General features: G+C 40.4%; 1 protein-coding gene across 3 annotated transcripts in view; it reads right to left on the bottom strand.

Annotated features, from left to right (window-relative positions):
• The window catches only part of LOC146577113 (protein NLRC3-like), a 560,242-nt gene that overhangs the window by 236,544 nt on the left and 306,601 nt on the right, over window positions 1-17,097 (bottom strand). Inside the window, exons 8-11 of one of the 3 annotated variants that reach the window (XM_085268104.1) lie at window positions 10,909-11,082; window positions 10,522-10,695; window positions 10,172-10,345; window positions 4,682-4,855 (exon numbers count right to left, since the gene is read on the bottom strand). In XM_085268104.1, coding sequence (XP_085124230.1) covers window positions 4,682-4,855; window positions 10,172-10,345; window positions 10,522-10,695; window positions 10,909-11,082 — 696 coding nt within the window. The remainder of the gene's footprint in view (window positions 1-4,681; window positions 4,856-10,171; window positions 10,346-10,521; window positions 10,696-10,908; window positions 11,083-17,097) is intronic. The other 2 variants (XM_085268107.1, XM_085268103.1) reach the window with 2 other exon arrangements.

The following is a 17,097-nucleotide window of genomic DNA, read 5'->3' as shown; positions in this document are numbered from 1 at the left end:
AGATGGAGCGCCATCAATGACAGGGAGGAAACATGGACTGGTGGCACAAAACAAACTGGAAGAGGAAGGCGTGGAGGAGGCCATTGCTCTGCACTGCATCATCCATCAGCAGGTCCTTTGCAGCAAATGCCTGAAGTTTGACAATGTGATGTCTATTGTTGTGAAATGCATCAACCAAATCAGATCCAGGGGCTTAAAGCACCGAAGGTTCTGTGCTTTTTTAGAGGAAATGGAGTCAGAATATGGGGATGTGCTCGACTTCACTGAGGTACGTTGGCTCAGCAGGGGAAATGTATTAAAGAGACTTTTTGAGTTGAGAGCAGAAGTGAAGCCTTCATGGAGAAGGATGGAGTTAGTGTTCCTGTGCTAACTGATCCCAAATGGCTCATGGACTCAGCTTTTCTTGTTGATATGACACATGAGCTTAATGTACTGAACAAGACGTTACAAGGCCAGGGGCAACTTGTCAGTGCTGCCTATGACAACGTGAGAGCATTCTCCACAAAACTGGCGCTCTGGAAAGCTCAGCTCTCTCAGACAAACCTTTGCCATTTCCCAGCATGCAAGGCACTCGTGGATGCAGGCACACCATTCAGTGCTGACGAGTATGTTGATGTCATTTTGAGGCTACAGGAGGAATTTGATCACAGATTTGCTGACTTCAAGACACACAGAGCCACTTTTCACATTTTTACGGACCCCTTCTCCTTTGATGTGCAAGATTCTGTGCTTCAAATGGAGCTCATTGAGCTGCAGTGCAACTCTGAACTCAAAGCAAAGTTCAGGGAGGTGAGTGGAAAAGCAGACAAGCTTGGACAATTTTTGAGAGACTTGAGCCCTAGTTTCCCTCGGCTTTCCCGAATGTTCAAGCGGACCATGTGCCTTTTTGGTAGCACATACTTGTGCCAAAAGCTCTTCTCCACTTTGAACTTCAATAAGTCCAAGTACAGGTCCAGACTTACGGATGATCATCTTCAAGACATACTGAGGGTCGCAACTGCTTCCTCCCTCAGGCCAAATCTGGCTCGGCTATGCGAGAGGAAACGCTGCCAGGTCTCTAGCAGCAAGGAGTAGGCAAGAGAAGCCATGTTCAGAAGAACAGTTCATTTTCTACAGTGTTCCATTCATGTTCAGAAGAAGGTTATAGAACTGTTAATACAGACATTTCAATCTAAATACAGCAGATATAGAAGACTGAAAGATACACACAAGTTCACTGACTAAAAATATCTTATTATTATTTTATTTATGTATTACAGATTGATTTATTTTCTTATTAATTCTTAATTTGTTTATTTATTTTTCATATTTTGTGTTAAAAAATAAAAATAAAGAGATTTGAGAAGATTGGAATTTTTTAACCATGCCTTTCTTGTGGAAAACCTAATGCGGCCCAGCCTCACCCAGACTCTGCCTGCAGCGGCCCCCAGCTAAATTGAGTTTGAGACCCCTGTCCTACACCATAAATCAGTAAGAGAGGGTACGACCTCTCTCATGGCCCCAAGTGGTGTGTGCATGCCAGAGCACTCTGGAAGGCACACAGAGTCTTTACAGACTACTCAGGATCAAACCTCTATCATTATGCAATCGATTATACAACTCTAAGCATATATGAGTAAATATTTCTAAGCATAAATGACAATCAACAATATAAACCTTACAGCTGGTTTTAATAACAGAATTCATTTGTTTCTCAAACGAGAAAGAGCTATCGAGAAACACTCCTAAATCTTTAGTTCTTAACTTTTCCAGTGGGCCAAGGTCAACATTATCTGCTAATGCTAAATAGGCTGCCGTTATTAACTAATGCTAATTTGACATGAATTAGCATTATGCACTAATGCTAACACTTACTTTTTTTAAAAATGTGAGTAGCTAATGCTAACACTATTCCCCTTAACTTTATAACAATGTGAACGGCTAATGCTAACACTCTTTTTCCTAGCATTATAACATCTGAGCTGCTAATGCTAAGTAGGCTGCCATTAGCACCTACGTCTAATTTAAGGCAAATACGCATTAGAACCTAATGCTCATATCGTTTTCCTTTGCTTTATAACAATGTGAGCAGCTACTGCTAAATAGCATTAGCTAATAACAGCAGTCTAATTTAATGCAAGTTAGCCTCATTTGCATTACAACGATGTGAGGAGTTAACGCTAAGTATGCTGCCATTAGTGGCTAATTCTAATTAGGGGTGAATAAATATTACCAGCTAATGCTAATATCGTATTCTCTTCCCTTTTAACAATGTGAGCAGCTAGTGCTAGGTAGGCTGATGCTAGCAGCTAATGCTAAAGCTAATTTAATGTGAATTAGCATCACATTAGTGAGGAGTTAATGCTAAGTAGACTGCCATTAGCAGGTAATGCTAATTTTAGGTGAATAGGAATTGGCAGATAATGCTAATACCATATTTTCTTGCTTTATAACAATGTGACCAGCTAATGCTATGTAGGTTGCCGTTATTAGCTAATACTAATTTGAGGTGAATTAGCATTATCCCCTTATGCTAACAATGTTTTTTCTTACTTTTTAACAATACAAGTAGCTAATGTGAACACTTTATTTTTTTTATTCAATTCTAATTTTTCCCTTGCGATGTGAAGAGTTAATGCTAAATAGGATGCCATTAGTGGCTAATTCTAATTTTAGATGAGAAAGCATTAGAAGCTAATGCTAATACCATATTTTCTTGCTTTATATCAATATTAGTAGGTAATGCTAAGTACGTAGCCATTATTAGCTAATGCTAATTTAGGTGAATTAGCATTATCCACTAATGCTAACACTGTTTTTGCCAACTCTTTTCCCTTGCATTATAACAATATGAGCAGCTAATGCTAAGAAGGCTGCTATTATTAGGTAATGCTAATTATTATGTGTGTTAGCATTATCCGCTGCTGCTAGCAATGTTTTATCTTACCTTTTAACAATATCAGCAGCTAATGCTAACACTACTTTAATTTCAGTTAAACCTACTTAGCATTAATTAACTTCATTTAGCATTAAGAAGTTTTTGCTATAGGCTACCATTAGTGGCTAATGCTAATTTTAGGTAAATAGAAATTGGCAGCTAATGCTAATACCATATTTTCTTGCCTTATAACAATGTGACCAGCTAATGCTAAGCAGGTGCCATTATTAGCTAATACTAATTTGAGATGAATTAGCATTATCCGCTTATGCTAACAATGTTTTTTCTTACTTTTTAACAATACGCCATTAGTGGCTAATTCTAATTTTAGATGAAAAAGGATTAACAGCTAATGCTCATACTGTTTGCTTTGTAAGAATGACAGCAGCTAATGATATGAAGTCTACCGTTATTAACTAATGCTAATTTGATGAGAATTAGCATTATCCGATAATGGTAACTCTTTTCCCCTGCATTATAACAATGTCAGGAGTTAACGCTAAGTAGACTGCCATTAGGGGCTAACTCTAATTAGGGGTGAATAATTATTAGCAGCTAATACTAATACCGTTTTCTCTTTTTCCTTATAACAACCTGAGCAGCTAATGCTAATTTGATGCGAATTAGCATTATATTAGTGAGCAGTTAATGCTAAGTAGGCTGCCATTATTAACTAATACTACGTTGACGTGAATTAGCATTATACGCTACTGCTAATACTGTTTTCTCTTACTTATTAAAAATGATAGTAGCTAATACTAATACTCTTTTCCGTTGGGTAACAACAAAGTGAGGAATTAATGCTAAGTTGGCTGCTTTTAGCGGCTTATTCTAATTAGGGGTGAATAATTATTAGCAGCAAATGCTAATACCGTTTTCTCTTTCCTTATAACAATATGAGCAGTTAATGCTAATTTGATGTAAATTAGCATTATATTAGTGAGGAGTTAATGCTAAGTAGGCTGCCATTAGCAGCTAAAGGTAATTTGAGGTGAATAAGCACTAGTAGCTAGTGCCAATACCCTTTTCTCTTGTGTTATAATGATGTGAAACGTTAATATTGTTCTCAAACAACAGAATGAGAATGAAATATTGATTCTAACAGGGCCCATAAACAGCATTAGCTTAGCAGCATTAGCTTATCAGAGTCTCCATCATGGTCACACAAATCCTTAGCGGAGCAAAGTGGCCTACTTAGCAATAGCTGCTGTAGAAAGCAAAGGGAAAACAGTATTAGCATTAGCTGCTAAATGTGCACTTGAGAACAAATCTATTGTGAATTCAGCCGTGAATGTAGTGTTTCCAGTAAGCTTCCATTTCCAAATGTTAGCTGCTCCTGTCTGCCTCTTTGTCACACACACAGACTGAAATGATTCACAGCCTTGTTTCATCCTTCTGTCAGTGTCACTGACTGTCACTGTGACTGTGGACATACAGCATGGGAAACACACACATGGCTGATACTTGTATCTAAAGTTACAAAATGTTGTCTCTGTCCAAATATTACCTAACTGTAAGTCTACTTTTAATGAAACTCTCAACATGACTTATCAGTTATCATTAATGTTCCTGCAAACAGACTCCTTGAAGACCCCCTACATAAATATCCATGTACTATCCAGCTAGACTAGTGTGTCTGTCCCTGAAAATATTCCTGCATGTGTGATTGTTCATGTCTCATCTGCAGGAAACAAACAGGAAGTGAGTGAAAGACACAGGAAATGATTCCAGCTCTTCCTCCTATATCAGACATTCTCTCCATACCTGAGAGTGTCCAGTCTCCAGCCTGGATCCTTCAGTCCAGCCGACAGAAGCTTCATTCCTGAGAGACCTGGATGATTGTAGCTCAGGTCCAGCTCTCTCAGATGGGAGGGGTTGGAGGTCAGAGCTGAGGCCAGAGAAGTACAGCCTTCCTCTGTGATCAGACAGCCTGACAGACTGCAGACACACAAAACAACAATCCATCTGTTATCCATCTCTATAGCAGCATAACTAAGTGATGGTTCAGGGTCACCTGATCCAGCTCTAACTATAAGTTTTATCAAAAAGGAAAGTTTGAAGCTGATCGTCAAAGTAGAGAGGGTGTCTGTCTCCTGAACTCAAACTGGGAGCTGCTTCCACACCCAGTCCAACATAGCCAGGCTTTCTTTGCTGCTTTGACAAAACCTCAAATCCCAGTCAGAGATGGTGAGCATCATCACAGTGATGATCATTTCTCTGTTAACCCAGGCTTTCTGCTTCAGGATCTGTGCACGCTCACAGAACAAGGAGACCTTTAAACATCATTTCACTAAATGGATGGACTGAGCTCAGCCTACAGATGAACTGGATAAATAAAGATTTGACCTCAGTGTGCTCAGTGTTCCTGTCTATTCCTAACATATTCCTAACATGATAGCTGCACTTTAGAGCTCTAAAACTGGAACTGACACATATTTAAACTCCACATGTTACTCAGTACATTCAGTTCTGACACTCGCCCACAGTCCAACAAAGGAAACATGGAGATCACATCAGTTTGTCACCAAAGTCTAATTATTCCAGAGGGCAGTGTTGATACAACTAAAGTTATTTTTAAGCAAAGTTGAGTTTTTTATTGTCGCAGTACTTCATGTCTGAAGTATCACTTAAATGCATTACACGCTGTTGATGGCAGCAAACAAACCACCCAAACAAACAGAGGTGGGAGGCTTGGGCAGACTACGTAGGATCAGCTTGTGGGAGGAGTCAGGATAAAACCAAAGAAAGACAAGCTAACAAACACCACAGTGAAGTGAGTAGCTACAAACTGCAGGCTGATTAGTGTTGTTGAAGAAGTCGGTCTGAGGAACGTTCTTAGGATCAACAAATGACGGCATGTATGAGCCTCCCTCAAGACGCACCATCACAAGAAGAACACATGAGCTGTAGAAAAAGGAGAGACTATGAAAGCCACGGCGTTACAACGTGCACCAGCTGTTGGTCTCTCTGGAGACTACTGGGCGTGGCTGGGTAACCATGGTTACTTGGGAGTTACAGTACATGATATTAATGAAGAGTGGGAGCTGCGTTCTATAGCAAACAATTTGTTATGAGGTAATCAGCTGATCTTAGTTTAACCAGAAGCCCTTCACAATAATTGCAATGCCTTTATTTTGTACAACTACCATCAGTTCGTCTGTACTGATGGTAACTTAAAGTCACACTAATGTCGTTTAGTTTCTATAGTTTATGTAGTGGAAGTATACTACAGTACCCTGATCACTGATAGGACAGATTTATGTAGATATACACCTTTGTGTTTAACATTACTGCATTATAGTACTGTGATCTTTGTCCTTATATATGGCTATATTAGCTATACTGATGTACGTACATATAACTGGATATGTAACTTATCTATTCATCTTATTTGTCATGTATTTGTATTGTGTACTTCCTTTTTGTAAGAAACCACACACATGATCACAGCCGCAAGAATCAATCAGTGAAAGAATAAAGTGTCTCAAACCAAACCTTAAGCTCTTTATTCCACATGCTGGGATCATTTGGCCTTCAGTGGTGTTCTGGCTGACACACCGGAGTGACCAGAGTGCTAAAGAGTGAATCGGACACACCAGTGTCATCTCTGATATCTCCACTACATTTAATCGTCCTTCAGCTTGTGGCTGCCGTTAGCTGGTCTGCTAGTTAGCTGATTTGCTATTTAGCCGGTGTGCTAGTTAGCTGGTGTGCTAGTTAGCCGGTTCGCTAGTCAGCTGGTGTGCTGACCAGCGAACCAGTAGGTTACAAGATGAGCTTGTCTGTCTGATGAGCCAGCTCTCTCTGTCTTGGTCATTTTGTCCTTGGGCAAAACCTAACCTACCACTACAACTGTAGCTTACCTCCACCAGTGTGTGAATGTGAGAGTGAATGAATACAGGGAGTGCAGAATTATTAGGCAAATGAGTATTTTGTCCACATCATCCTCTTCATGCATGTTGTCTTACTCCAAGCTGTATAGGCTCGAAAGCCTACTACCAATTAAGCATATTAGGTGATGTGCATCTCTGTAATGAGAAGGGGTGTGGTCTAATGACATCAACACCCTATATCAGGTGTGCATAATTATTAGGTAACGTCCTTTCCTTTGGCAAAATGGGTCAAAAGAAGGACTTGACAGGCTCAGAAAAGTCAAAAATAGTGAGATATCTTGCAGAGGGATGCAGCAGTCTCAAAATTGCAAAGCTTCTGAAGCGTGATCATCGAACAATCAAGCGTTTCATTCAAAATAGTCAACAGGGTCGCAAGAAGCGTGTGGAAAAACCAAGGCACAAAATAACTGCCCATGAACTGAGAAAAGTCAAGCGTGCAGCTGTCAAGATGCCACTTGCCACCAGTTTGGCCATATTTTGGAGCTGCAACATCACTGGAGTGCCCAAGAGCACAAGGTGTGCAATACTCAGAGACATGGCCAAGGTAAGAAAGGCTGAAAGACGACCACCACTGAACAAGACACACAAGCTAAAACGTCAAGACTGGGCCAAGAAATATCTCAAGACTGGTTTTTCTAAGGTTTTATGGACTGATGAAATGAGAGTGAGTCTTGATGGGCCAGATGGATGGGCCCGTGGCTGGATTGGTAAAGGGCAGAGAGCTCCAGTCCCACTCAGACGCCAGCAAGGTGGAGGTGGAGTACTGGTTTGGGCTGGTATCATCAAAGATGAGCTTGTGGGGCCTTTTCGGGTTGAGGATGGAGTCAAGCTCAACTCCCAGTCCTACTGCCAGTTTCTGGAAGACACCTTCTTCAAGCAGTGGTACAGGAAGAAGTCTGCATCCTTCAAGAAAAACATGATTTTCATGCAGGACAATGCTCCATCACACGCGTCCAAGTACTCCACAGCGTGGCTGGCAAGAAAGGGTATAAAAGAAGAAAAACTAATGACATGGCCTCCTTGTTCACCTGATCTGAACCCCATTGAGAACCTGTGGTCCATCATCAAATGTGAGATTTACAAGGAGGGAAAACAGTACACCTCTCTGAACAGTGTCTGGGAGGCTGTGGTTGCTGCTGCACGCAATGTTGATGGTGAACAGATCAAAACACTGACAGAATCCATGGATGGCAGGCTTTTGAGTGTCCTTGCAAAGAAAGGTGGCTATATTGGTCGCTGATTTGTTTTTGTTTTGTTTTTGAATGTCAGAAATGTATATTTGTGAATGTGGAGATGTTATATTGGTGTCACTGGTAAAAATAAATAAATGAAATGGGTATATATTTGTTTTTTGTTAAGTTGCCTAATAATTCTGCACAGTAATAGTCACCTGCACACACAGATATCCCCCTAAAATAGCTAAAACTAAAAACAAACTAAAAACTACTTCCAAAAACATTCAGCTTTGATATTAATGAGTTTTTTGGGTTCATTGAGAACATGGTTGTTGTTCAATAATAAAATTATTCCTCAAAAATACAACTTGCCTAATAATTCTGCACTCCCTGTAGTGGGATTGTAAAGGGTCTTTGAGGGTCTCGAAAAGCGCTATATAAATGCAATCCATTATTATTATTAAGAGCATCTTTAGGCCTGACTGTGCTCATCCTTCCTCCAACCTCTCCTTACCAAAGATAACAACTACATCAGTATTAGCTCAATAACAATTTCTGCAATTCAATTGTGGACATTCATTTTTAAACCTTGTGTAAAACGATAAAACCTCAAAGTCTGAGCATTATTCTTTGTGCAAACAGCTCTTGCAGGTTCCCCCGGACTTAGGTTATTTTTATTATTTAATTACTTTCCTTTAAGCAGCTGTTCAGGCTACTAAACTCATCCCAGAAATAACAAGTGACACCATTAATAGTAGAGGTGGGAATCACCATACAACTCGCGATACGATATTATCACAATACTTAACGCACGATACGATATTATTGCGATTTTTTAAAATATTTTGCGATATTTAAATTCTGCACATAAAGGTAAACTTTATCAATATTCATTTAATCTAATATCAAAGTCTCACACTCAGTCTTTCTCTCATTTCAGTCAGTTTTATTGTTGACAAACTGAACGGTTTGTATTACAGTCTAGTCCAACTTAACTGAATGCAACCATCTGGTACAATTATAGCTATTCTGAACTATGCAATTTATGAAAACTATGCAGCCCCTTCAGCAACTGAAGAATTTGAAAGTAAATTTAAAAAAATATATAATTTTACATTAAATAAAAAAGTTTCAAACTTAATTAAAATTAAACATGTCTTAAATTAAAATAAGTAAACTGTCATGTTTATTGCTGCCAAAAAAAAAGTTAAACACATTTGGACAGTGAAGGAATGTCAGGATTGTTGCTCAGAAAAAGGATCAACATGCTCTGAAGTCAACATGCTCTGACTCCAGAGCATGTTGACTTCAGAGAAAAAATTGTTTGTAACAAAATATCGATTTCTGCTGTCCCTGTATCGATACATTATTAGCAAACAAAATATCACGATACTACACAGTATCGATTTTTTCCCCCACCCCTAATTAATAGTGGAGCTAACTTTAACAGGTGAAACTGATTTGACCTATAAGGCTACTGCAGTTACTTCTTATCAGGTTTAGTAGGGAAGACATCTGGATGAGGTAGTTAGTAGTATGTAGTTAGTACCGGGCGACTCCCCTCCCCCACATCGGCACCAGAACCCTGTATTATCTACAGGGTAAGACTGCCTGTTTTATCAAACTATGGCCATTACTACTGTGATCATTTGCAGCCCAGTGTGCCGCTCTCTCTGCTGGGATGAACCACTGGAGCTCACCCAGTCATCCCTTTCTTTCGCTCAAGAAGAAGTGAAATAAATATATTTATTATGTTACGAGTCTAATATTCTTTAAATCAAACTGTAATGAATAAATCAAGCAAGAAGATTTGGTGGCTCCACGTGTTGTAGAAGAAAAGATAAACATCTCATTTTGAGAAATCAGCCTTTAAAATTAAGTACTGTGAATAAAAAACAAACAGCGAGCCAATCAGCAGTCGCCAATATCCTCCTAATTTCATTCACAAAGAAATCAAATATATATATTATGGGCCCAAAGGAGCCTAAATCTTTAAATTAGGCAGTGCATGAAGTATTTTTTTAAATAAACAGAGACATGACTATAACAACTTTTAGTAATTCAGAGTCCAATTATCCACTCAAATGTAAATAAAAGTTCACTTGACAGCTGTAAAAGTTACCTGTTTATACAATAATATAAATCACATTTCAAATGATCATCTGTGGAAAAGTTTGAATCCTGACCTGAGAGTTTCCACTGCACACTGTGAACTCTTTAGTCCAGCGGACAGAAGCTTCACTCCTGAATCCTGCAGGTCAGAGTTACTCAGGTCCAGCTCTCTCAGACTGGAGGACTGGGAGCTGAGGACTGAGGACAGAGCTTCACAGCTTCTCTCTGACAGGTTACAGCCACTCAGTCTGAAAAATAAAAGACAATCTATAAAACAAGTACTCATGTAGAGTTTGTTAATACATTTCACAACATTAAATGTTGACTTTCTATTTTTAAAGGAAACATAAACATACTAAGATACAACATCATATGTATGAACTTTAATTAATAATTCTAAAAACTAAATGTTTTCTGATCTGACCTCAGAGTATTCAGTTTACAGTTTAAACGTTGTAGTCCAGCAGACAGAAGCTTCACTCCTGAATCCTGCAGCTTTCTGATACTCAGGTCCAGCTCTGTCAGACTAGAGGACTGCGAGCTGAGAACTGAGGACAGAGCTTCACAGTTTTCCTCTGAGAGTTCACAGATGTTAAGTCTGAAGATAAAAACATGAATAAAGATTGTTGTTAAAGTGTAATCAAGGTGCAATAGCTTATTGTCTTGTGCTGAGCAGGTTAGTAAAACTTCTGTTTAACTTTGAAATGAATAAAAATGCTATGAAACAAGGATAACTGGATAAAGACATAAACAAAAACAAACATCAAACACATAAACAAACAGAACTAAACATAATACAAATTGATCTGACCTCAGAACATTCAGTTTGGCATGTGGACTCTCCACTGCAGCAGACAGAAGCTTTACTGCTGAAGCCTTCAGGCTGTCGGTACTCAGGTCCAGCTCTCTCAGACTACAGGACTGGGAGCTGACCACTGACAGCAAATTTTTACAGCCATTCTCTGAGACGTTACAGCTGCTCAGTCTGAGAGAGAAAGGAAAAAACCACAACAAAAAAAAACAAAGAATATATGTGATCAAATTAAATTTGTTTATATGTTGAACCCTTTTTTTTTTAATTTATTTAAACCTATGAGACTATGAGTGCTACCAGTCCAGTGCACATGATTGGTACCTTGATGGTACCTTGCTCAGGGGTACCACAAGGTAACTATTCGGTGGATTTGACCCCTGACCTTATGATCATGGGGCGACCACTCTGCCTACTGAGCTAATAATTCTGTGTACACTATCATACAATATTAACTAAAACAATTATTTTAGAAAATTTTAGTAATTCAATAATCATGCTCATTACCTGTGTATTGTGAATAACACTTGATTTTAAACACTAGCTGTATAAAACTCTTCCTGTTAAAGGTGTGTATAAAGGAGATGAGCTGAAATGCAGACTTCATGGAGAATGTTTGCTGTCAGCATATATCAAAGACAAAGCAGAGATCCATCCAGTCTCTTCCACTAAGCCCACAGAGGGACAGACAACCACTCTCACTCACACCTGCATGAAGTTTAGATCACCAGGTAACCTAACTGCATGTCTGTGGACAGTGGGAAGAAACTGTAGAGGACCCAGAGTGAACCCACTGTAATTCTGTGATAACACTGGTTATGGAAGCCTTACAGTTACATATGGTTACTGACAAGAAACACGACCTTAGAGGCAATTTCAGTAATGAAGACCGAGTTTCTCCCTCCATACAGGATGAAAACATGACAGCACAGCAGAGATTTATATTTAAAAAGGGAGGGTGTGCACTGAAAGTGAGATACAAACTTGAACTTAAATTATGAACATCAGAAAAAGATGTAGGTGAAGTCTGGCAGGTGAAGTTTGTGCTTTAGAATAAAACAACCAAACTCCTGGAGTTGGAGACAAATGAACAAGCTGAGGATAATAAACCTGTCAGAGGGGCTGAAGCATCAGAACTCATGTTCTTATAGGCTGGGTCTGGATTGTCCTTTGATAAGAGTTACAGAACAAAGTGTGTTTTAGAAATGCTGGAGTGAAACATTAAAACTACCATATATTTACCGAGTGACTGATGATCATTTAATTTACTATTTTAAAAAAATGTTACAGTGCTCTTTGAACTCAGCATTTCTGATTTATTTCCCATGATTTTAACAATGAAGCGATGACAACATGTTTACTCACAGAGCTTTGTTGGAGGCTTTGACCACTGGCAGCATTCTCAGAAGAGCCTTCTCTGAAGCAGAGTATTTCTTGAAGTCAAACTCATCCAGATCTTCTTCTGATGACAGTAAGATGAAGGTCAGAGCTGAGCACTGAGCAGGAGACAGTTTACCTGTGGAGAGACTTCCTGAAGTCCTGTATTGTTGGATCTCCTCCACTAGAGAACGATCATTCAGTTCATTCAGACAGTGGATCAGATTGATGCTTTTCTCTGCAGACAGATTCTCACTGAGCTTCTCCTTGATGTACTGGACTGTTTCCTGATTGGTCTGTGAGTTACTTCCTGTTTGTGTCATCAGGGCTCGTAAGAGAGTCTGATTGGTCTGGAGTGAAAGACCCAGGAGGAAGCGGAGGAACAAGTCCAGGTGTCCATTTGGACTCTGTAAGGCCTTGTTCACAGCACTCTGGTAGAAGTGTTTCTTTGCAGATTCTCCTGTTTCAGACTTCTTGGATGTTGTTTGTTGTTGTTCCAGCAGATTGAGTCCAGAGTTGATGAAGGTCAGGTGGACATGAAGAGCAGCCAGAAACTCCTGAACACTCAGATGGATGAAGCAGAACACCTTGTCCTGGTACAGTCCTCTCTCCTCTTTAAAGATCTGTGTGAACACTCCTGAGTACACTGAGGCTGCTCTGATATCGATGCCACACTCTGTCAGGTCTGATTCATAGAAGATCAGGTTTCCTTTCTGCAGCTGATCAAAAGCCAGTTTTCCCAGAGACTCCATCATCTCCCTGCTCTCTGGACTCCAGTGTGGATCTGTCTCAGCTCCTCCATCATACTTGACCTTCTTCACTTTGGCCTGAACCACCAGGAAGTGGATGTACATCTCAGTCAGGGTGTTGGGCAGCTGTCCTCCCTCTCTGGTTTCCAGCACATCCTCCAGAACTGTAGCAGTGATCCAGCAGAAGACTGGGATGTGGCACATGATGTGGAGGCTTCGTGATGTCTTGATGTGGGAGATGATGCTGCTGGCCTGCTCCTCATCTCTGAACCTCTTCCTGAAGTACTCCTCCTTCTGTGGGTCAGTGAACCCTCTGACCTCTGTCACCATGCCAACACAGTCAGGAGGGATCTGATTGGCTGCTGCAGGTCGTGTGGTTATCCAGAGGCGAGCAGAGGGAAGCAGTTTCCCCCTGATGAGGTTTATCAGCAGCACATCCACTGAGGTGGACTTTCTAGGGTCAGTTAGGATTGTAGTTTTGTGGAAGTCCAGAGGAAGTCGACACTCATCCAGACCATCAAAGATGAACACAACCTGGAAGTCTTCAAAGCTGCAGATTCCTGCTTCTTTGGTTTCAGTAAAGAAGTGATGAACAAGTCCCACCAAGCTGAACTTTTCCTCTTTCAGCACATTCAGCTCTCTGAAAGTGAATGGAAATATGAACTGGATGTCCTGGTTGGCTTTGTCTTCAGCCCAGTCCAGGCTGTGTTTCTGTGTTAAGACTGTTTTCCCAATGCCAGCCACTCCCTTTGTCAGCACTGTTCTGATTGGTTCATCTCTTCCAGGTGAGGCTTTAAAGATGTCTTCTTGTCTGATGGTTGTTTCTGGTCTGTCTGGTTTCCTGGATGCTGTTTCAATCTGTCTGACCTCATGTTCATCATTGACCTCTGCAGTCCCTCCCTCTGTGATGTAGAGCTCTGTGTAGATCTGATTCAGGAGGGTTGGGTTTCCTGCTTTAGCGATGCCCTCAAACACACACTGGAACTTCTTCTTCAGCTTAGACTTAAGGTTACGATGACAAACAGCAGCTGGAAGTTCTGAATAATAATAATAAAAATACAACTTTAACAATCACATTTTACAAAATGCTGATGACAATTTCTGACCCACTGAGAAATGACTGAACACACTGGTGTCACAAGTCTCTCATTTATCCAGCAGCTTAAATCTTTAGATAAATCCTCTTACGTCTCTGCAGACGGTCAGCCAGCTCCTCCTGCTTCATTCTCCTCAGGAAGTCCACTGTGATCTTCACAAATGCCTCTCTGCTGTTTCTCCTCTGCTCATCATCCTCCCTCTGAAACTCCAAGCACTGGGGCTTATTTGGATTCAGAGCCTTCTGGATCTTCTTCAGCTCGTTCTTCACAAAAGTGATGATGTTGTCCTCCAGCAGCTGGAACAGAATATTTATGAATGACCCACCACTCTGAACTTTAGTCCACACAACATCCACTTCTTTACGATCAAGGGGCATATCATCCGCGAACTCTTTACCAATTATAGGTTTGACTTTATCTGATTAACTGAGACTTTGTCCACAACTCCATGATCCCAAAGCGTTGATGCTGTTCATATGAATGCAGCGATTTCAGTGGGAGAAACATTTCACTGGTGTTCAGAGCTGAACTACCAACAGGTTGATGATCAAAGCCAGAAACTTGGAGATGTTTCAGGTGACTGAGTTGATCGTACAGACAACTGGTCTTAAAGGTTCACTCTGTTTACACATACAGATCAGTATTTAAGGTTTGACTCTCATCATCCACTGGAGCACAAACTGGGCGTCATCAGGACACTACAACACAGAACAAACACCATCCCCACAGACACAGCAGCCAGGGAAGCAGAAGAACTTCACATCAAGAAGGTCCTGAGTAAATGTGAACGCTGGTTTGAGGGCGGAGTCAAGGAGGCCATTTATGTGAAAAGGAAAGACCATCTCTGAATGGAGGAGGGGCCTAAGGGTACAACTGTCACCATCTTACATGCTGTGATTGCAGCCATTCCCCAGCTCTCTGTGAACTGGACTCATGACCATTGATCAACAACCATTGATCAATGGTCCTGACAATATGCGTACCAATGATCAATGAACTGACCTCCCAGCCCATTGTTCCTTCAGTGGGCTGGTTTCAGTCATACAAATGTCCTGTTTATGAGATTGAAACCTGCAGTCAGCTGAGACTGAAGAAGTCACCTGATGATGATGAAACGTTTCTCCCACTGAAAACATCCAGATGAACAGAATCAAGCTTTTTGGGATTTACGTACCTGGATGATTGAGCATCAAGACACAACTCTGTGACTTTTCTCAGATGAATCAATCCTCTCCTCCAGCTTTGTTTACATCTACCAGCCCTGTGGCGCTGCCCAGGGAAATAATCTATGTGAGAGGTGGAAAGTCATACAGGTGTCTGCTCCTGCCTTCAGTTATTTTATCTACTGTGTGTCAACTGGCTGAACCTCCTCCAACTGTCTACTGTCTCCCTAAACTCAACAATGACTTAGTGATCTATCCATTCTCTGACCAAAGACATCCTGCTGCAGGAGGTTAACATAGCAGCCAATGATGATCCCACTCACTGTGAACAACACATTTGGACCTGATTGGAGCTGTAGATGATTTTCTCAGTATGATTGTAGGATTTTGAGTTATTCTTCAGATTTATTTAAACTCTTATATTGTGCACAAGCGTTGAGCGACCCATAATTTCTCTGTACTTTTCATAAGAGCAGCCAGACTTTCAGCTAGTTTTTGTTTTTTAAGAGCTCAAAGTTATTGAAGAAACAGTTATTCAGCTTCATTCCCACTGATCTCGACTACAAACTGTTTCACTTTGGTTTCTGTTTAAAGCCTCGATGTTTAAAACGTTTCCCTGTGATCACATTTGCACCGTCTGATTTCAAAGTTTGTTTTCTTTTGGTCGTTTAGTCCACAGAGTCCTTGGTGTTCTGAAAGGGACCTATAAATAAATGCATTATTATTAATATTAATAATAAAGTAGTTGTTGTACATGTACAGACCATAAATATGGAGTCCAGCTGTGTTTGATGCTGCTGGGCAGACTGACCACTGGGAACCTCTGAGCTCTGCTGGTCCACTCTGTGGAAGAACCATGAAGGATTAGATCAACACAGGATAAAGATCCAGGAGTTTCTGCTCAAATAACTTCATCTGAATCAAGTCTGTCAAGTTTTAGACTCTCAGATTCTGAAGATATATTTTCTGTTTTCTATGAACTTTCTTTCATCAGTGATGGAAGTGATGATGCTGCAGAAGCTCAGAGGAAACTTTGAGAAAACTGTGATGAACCATCAACTAATGCTCTCAGGAGGCCAAAGGTCCCTGAATGTAACTGTGCAGTAGATTCAATGAGTGTTTGAAACCTGACCACTTCCATATGTTTTCATTCTAACACAAGAAGTCCTTTTCTCATTGCTTTGATTTGAGTTTTCATTTGAGTTTTCCGAGTCTCGTATTTGGAGTCGAGTCTAATCAATGATCTGACAGAAGAACATTAAAAAGGATTTACCACTGCTGTCAAAATTAACATGTAGGGTTAGGGGTTCATCTGTTATCATGATTAACATGATAAAAACCTTTAACACGACACATCTGGATGCAGAACGACTCAAAATCCCTGAAATGTTTCTATCAACGCACTTCGGGCAGTTTGTCCAAGTAGAGTTACCTTTGCACACGTGCAGATGTGCAGCACATCTGTTAGTGACGGCAGCTGAACCAATCAGCTCAATATGGAAGATGATGAACACACACTGACCTCTCGATGGAAAGTTTGAGCATTAAAAAAATAACAAGACGGACCAGCCGACCAACATGAAGGATTCTGCACATCGTGACAGAAGGAATTTTCTTTTCACCGAAGCACTTCCAGCTTAAAATATCACAACAATGCAAAGCACTGATGACACAACTGCCAAGTGGACAAACTGCAGACCTGTTAGTGTTGTTAATAACATAGTTTTGGTTCCTCGTGTCAAAGACTTGAAGAAGAGTGACAGAGAGTGTTAGACTGCTGCAGGATCAGTGCCACCTCCACAG

Source organism: Mchenga conophoros, linkage group LG3, assembly GCF_057382185.1.
Source record: "Mchenga conophoros isolate Kocher_MC1m ecotype Shallow Benthic linkage group LG3, M_conophoros_male_GT1.1, whole genome shotgun sequence".
NCBI classification, from domain to species: domain Eukaryota; kingdom Metazoa; phylum Chordata; class Actinopteri; order Cichliformes; family Cichlidae; genus Mchenga; species Mchenga conophoros.
This window is presented reverse-complemented; position numbering and strand designations above follow the sequence as displayed.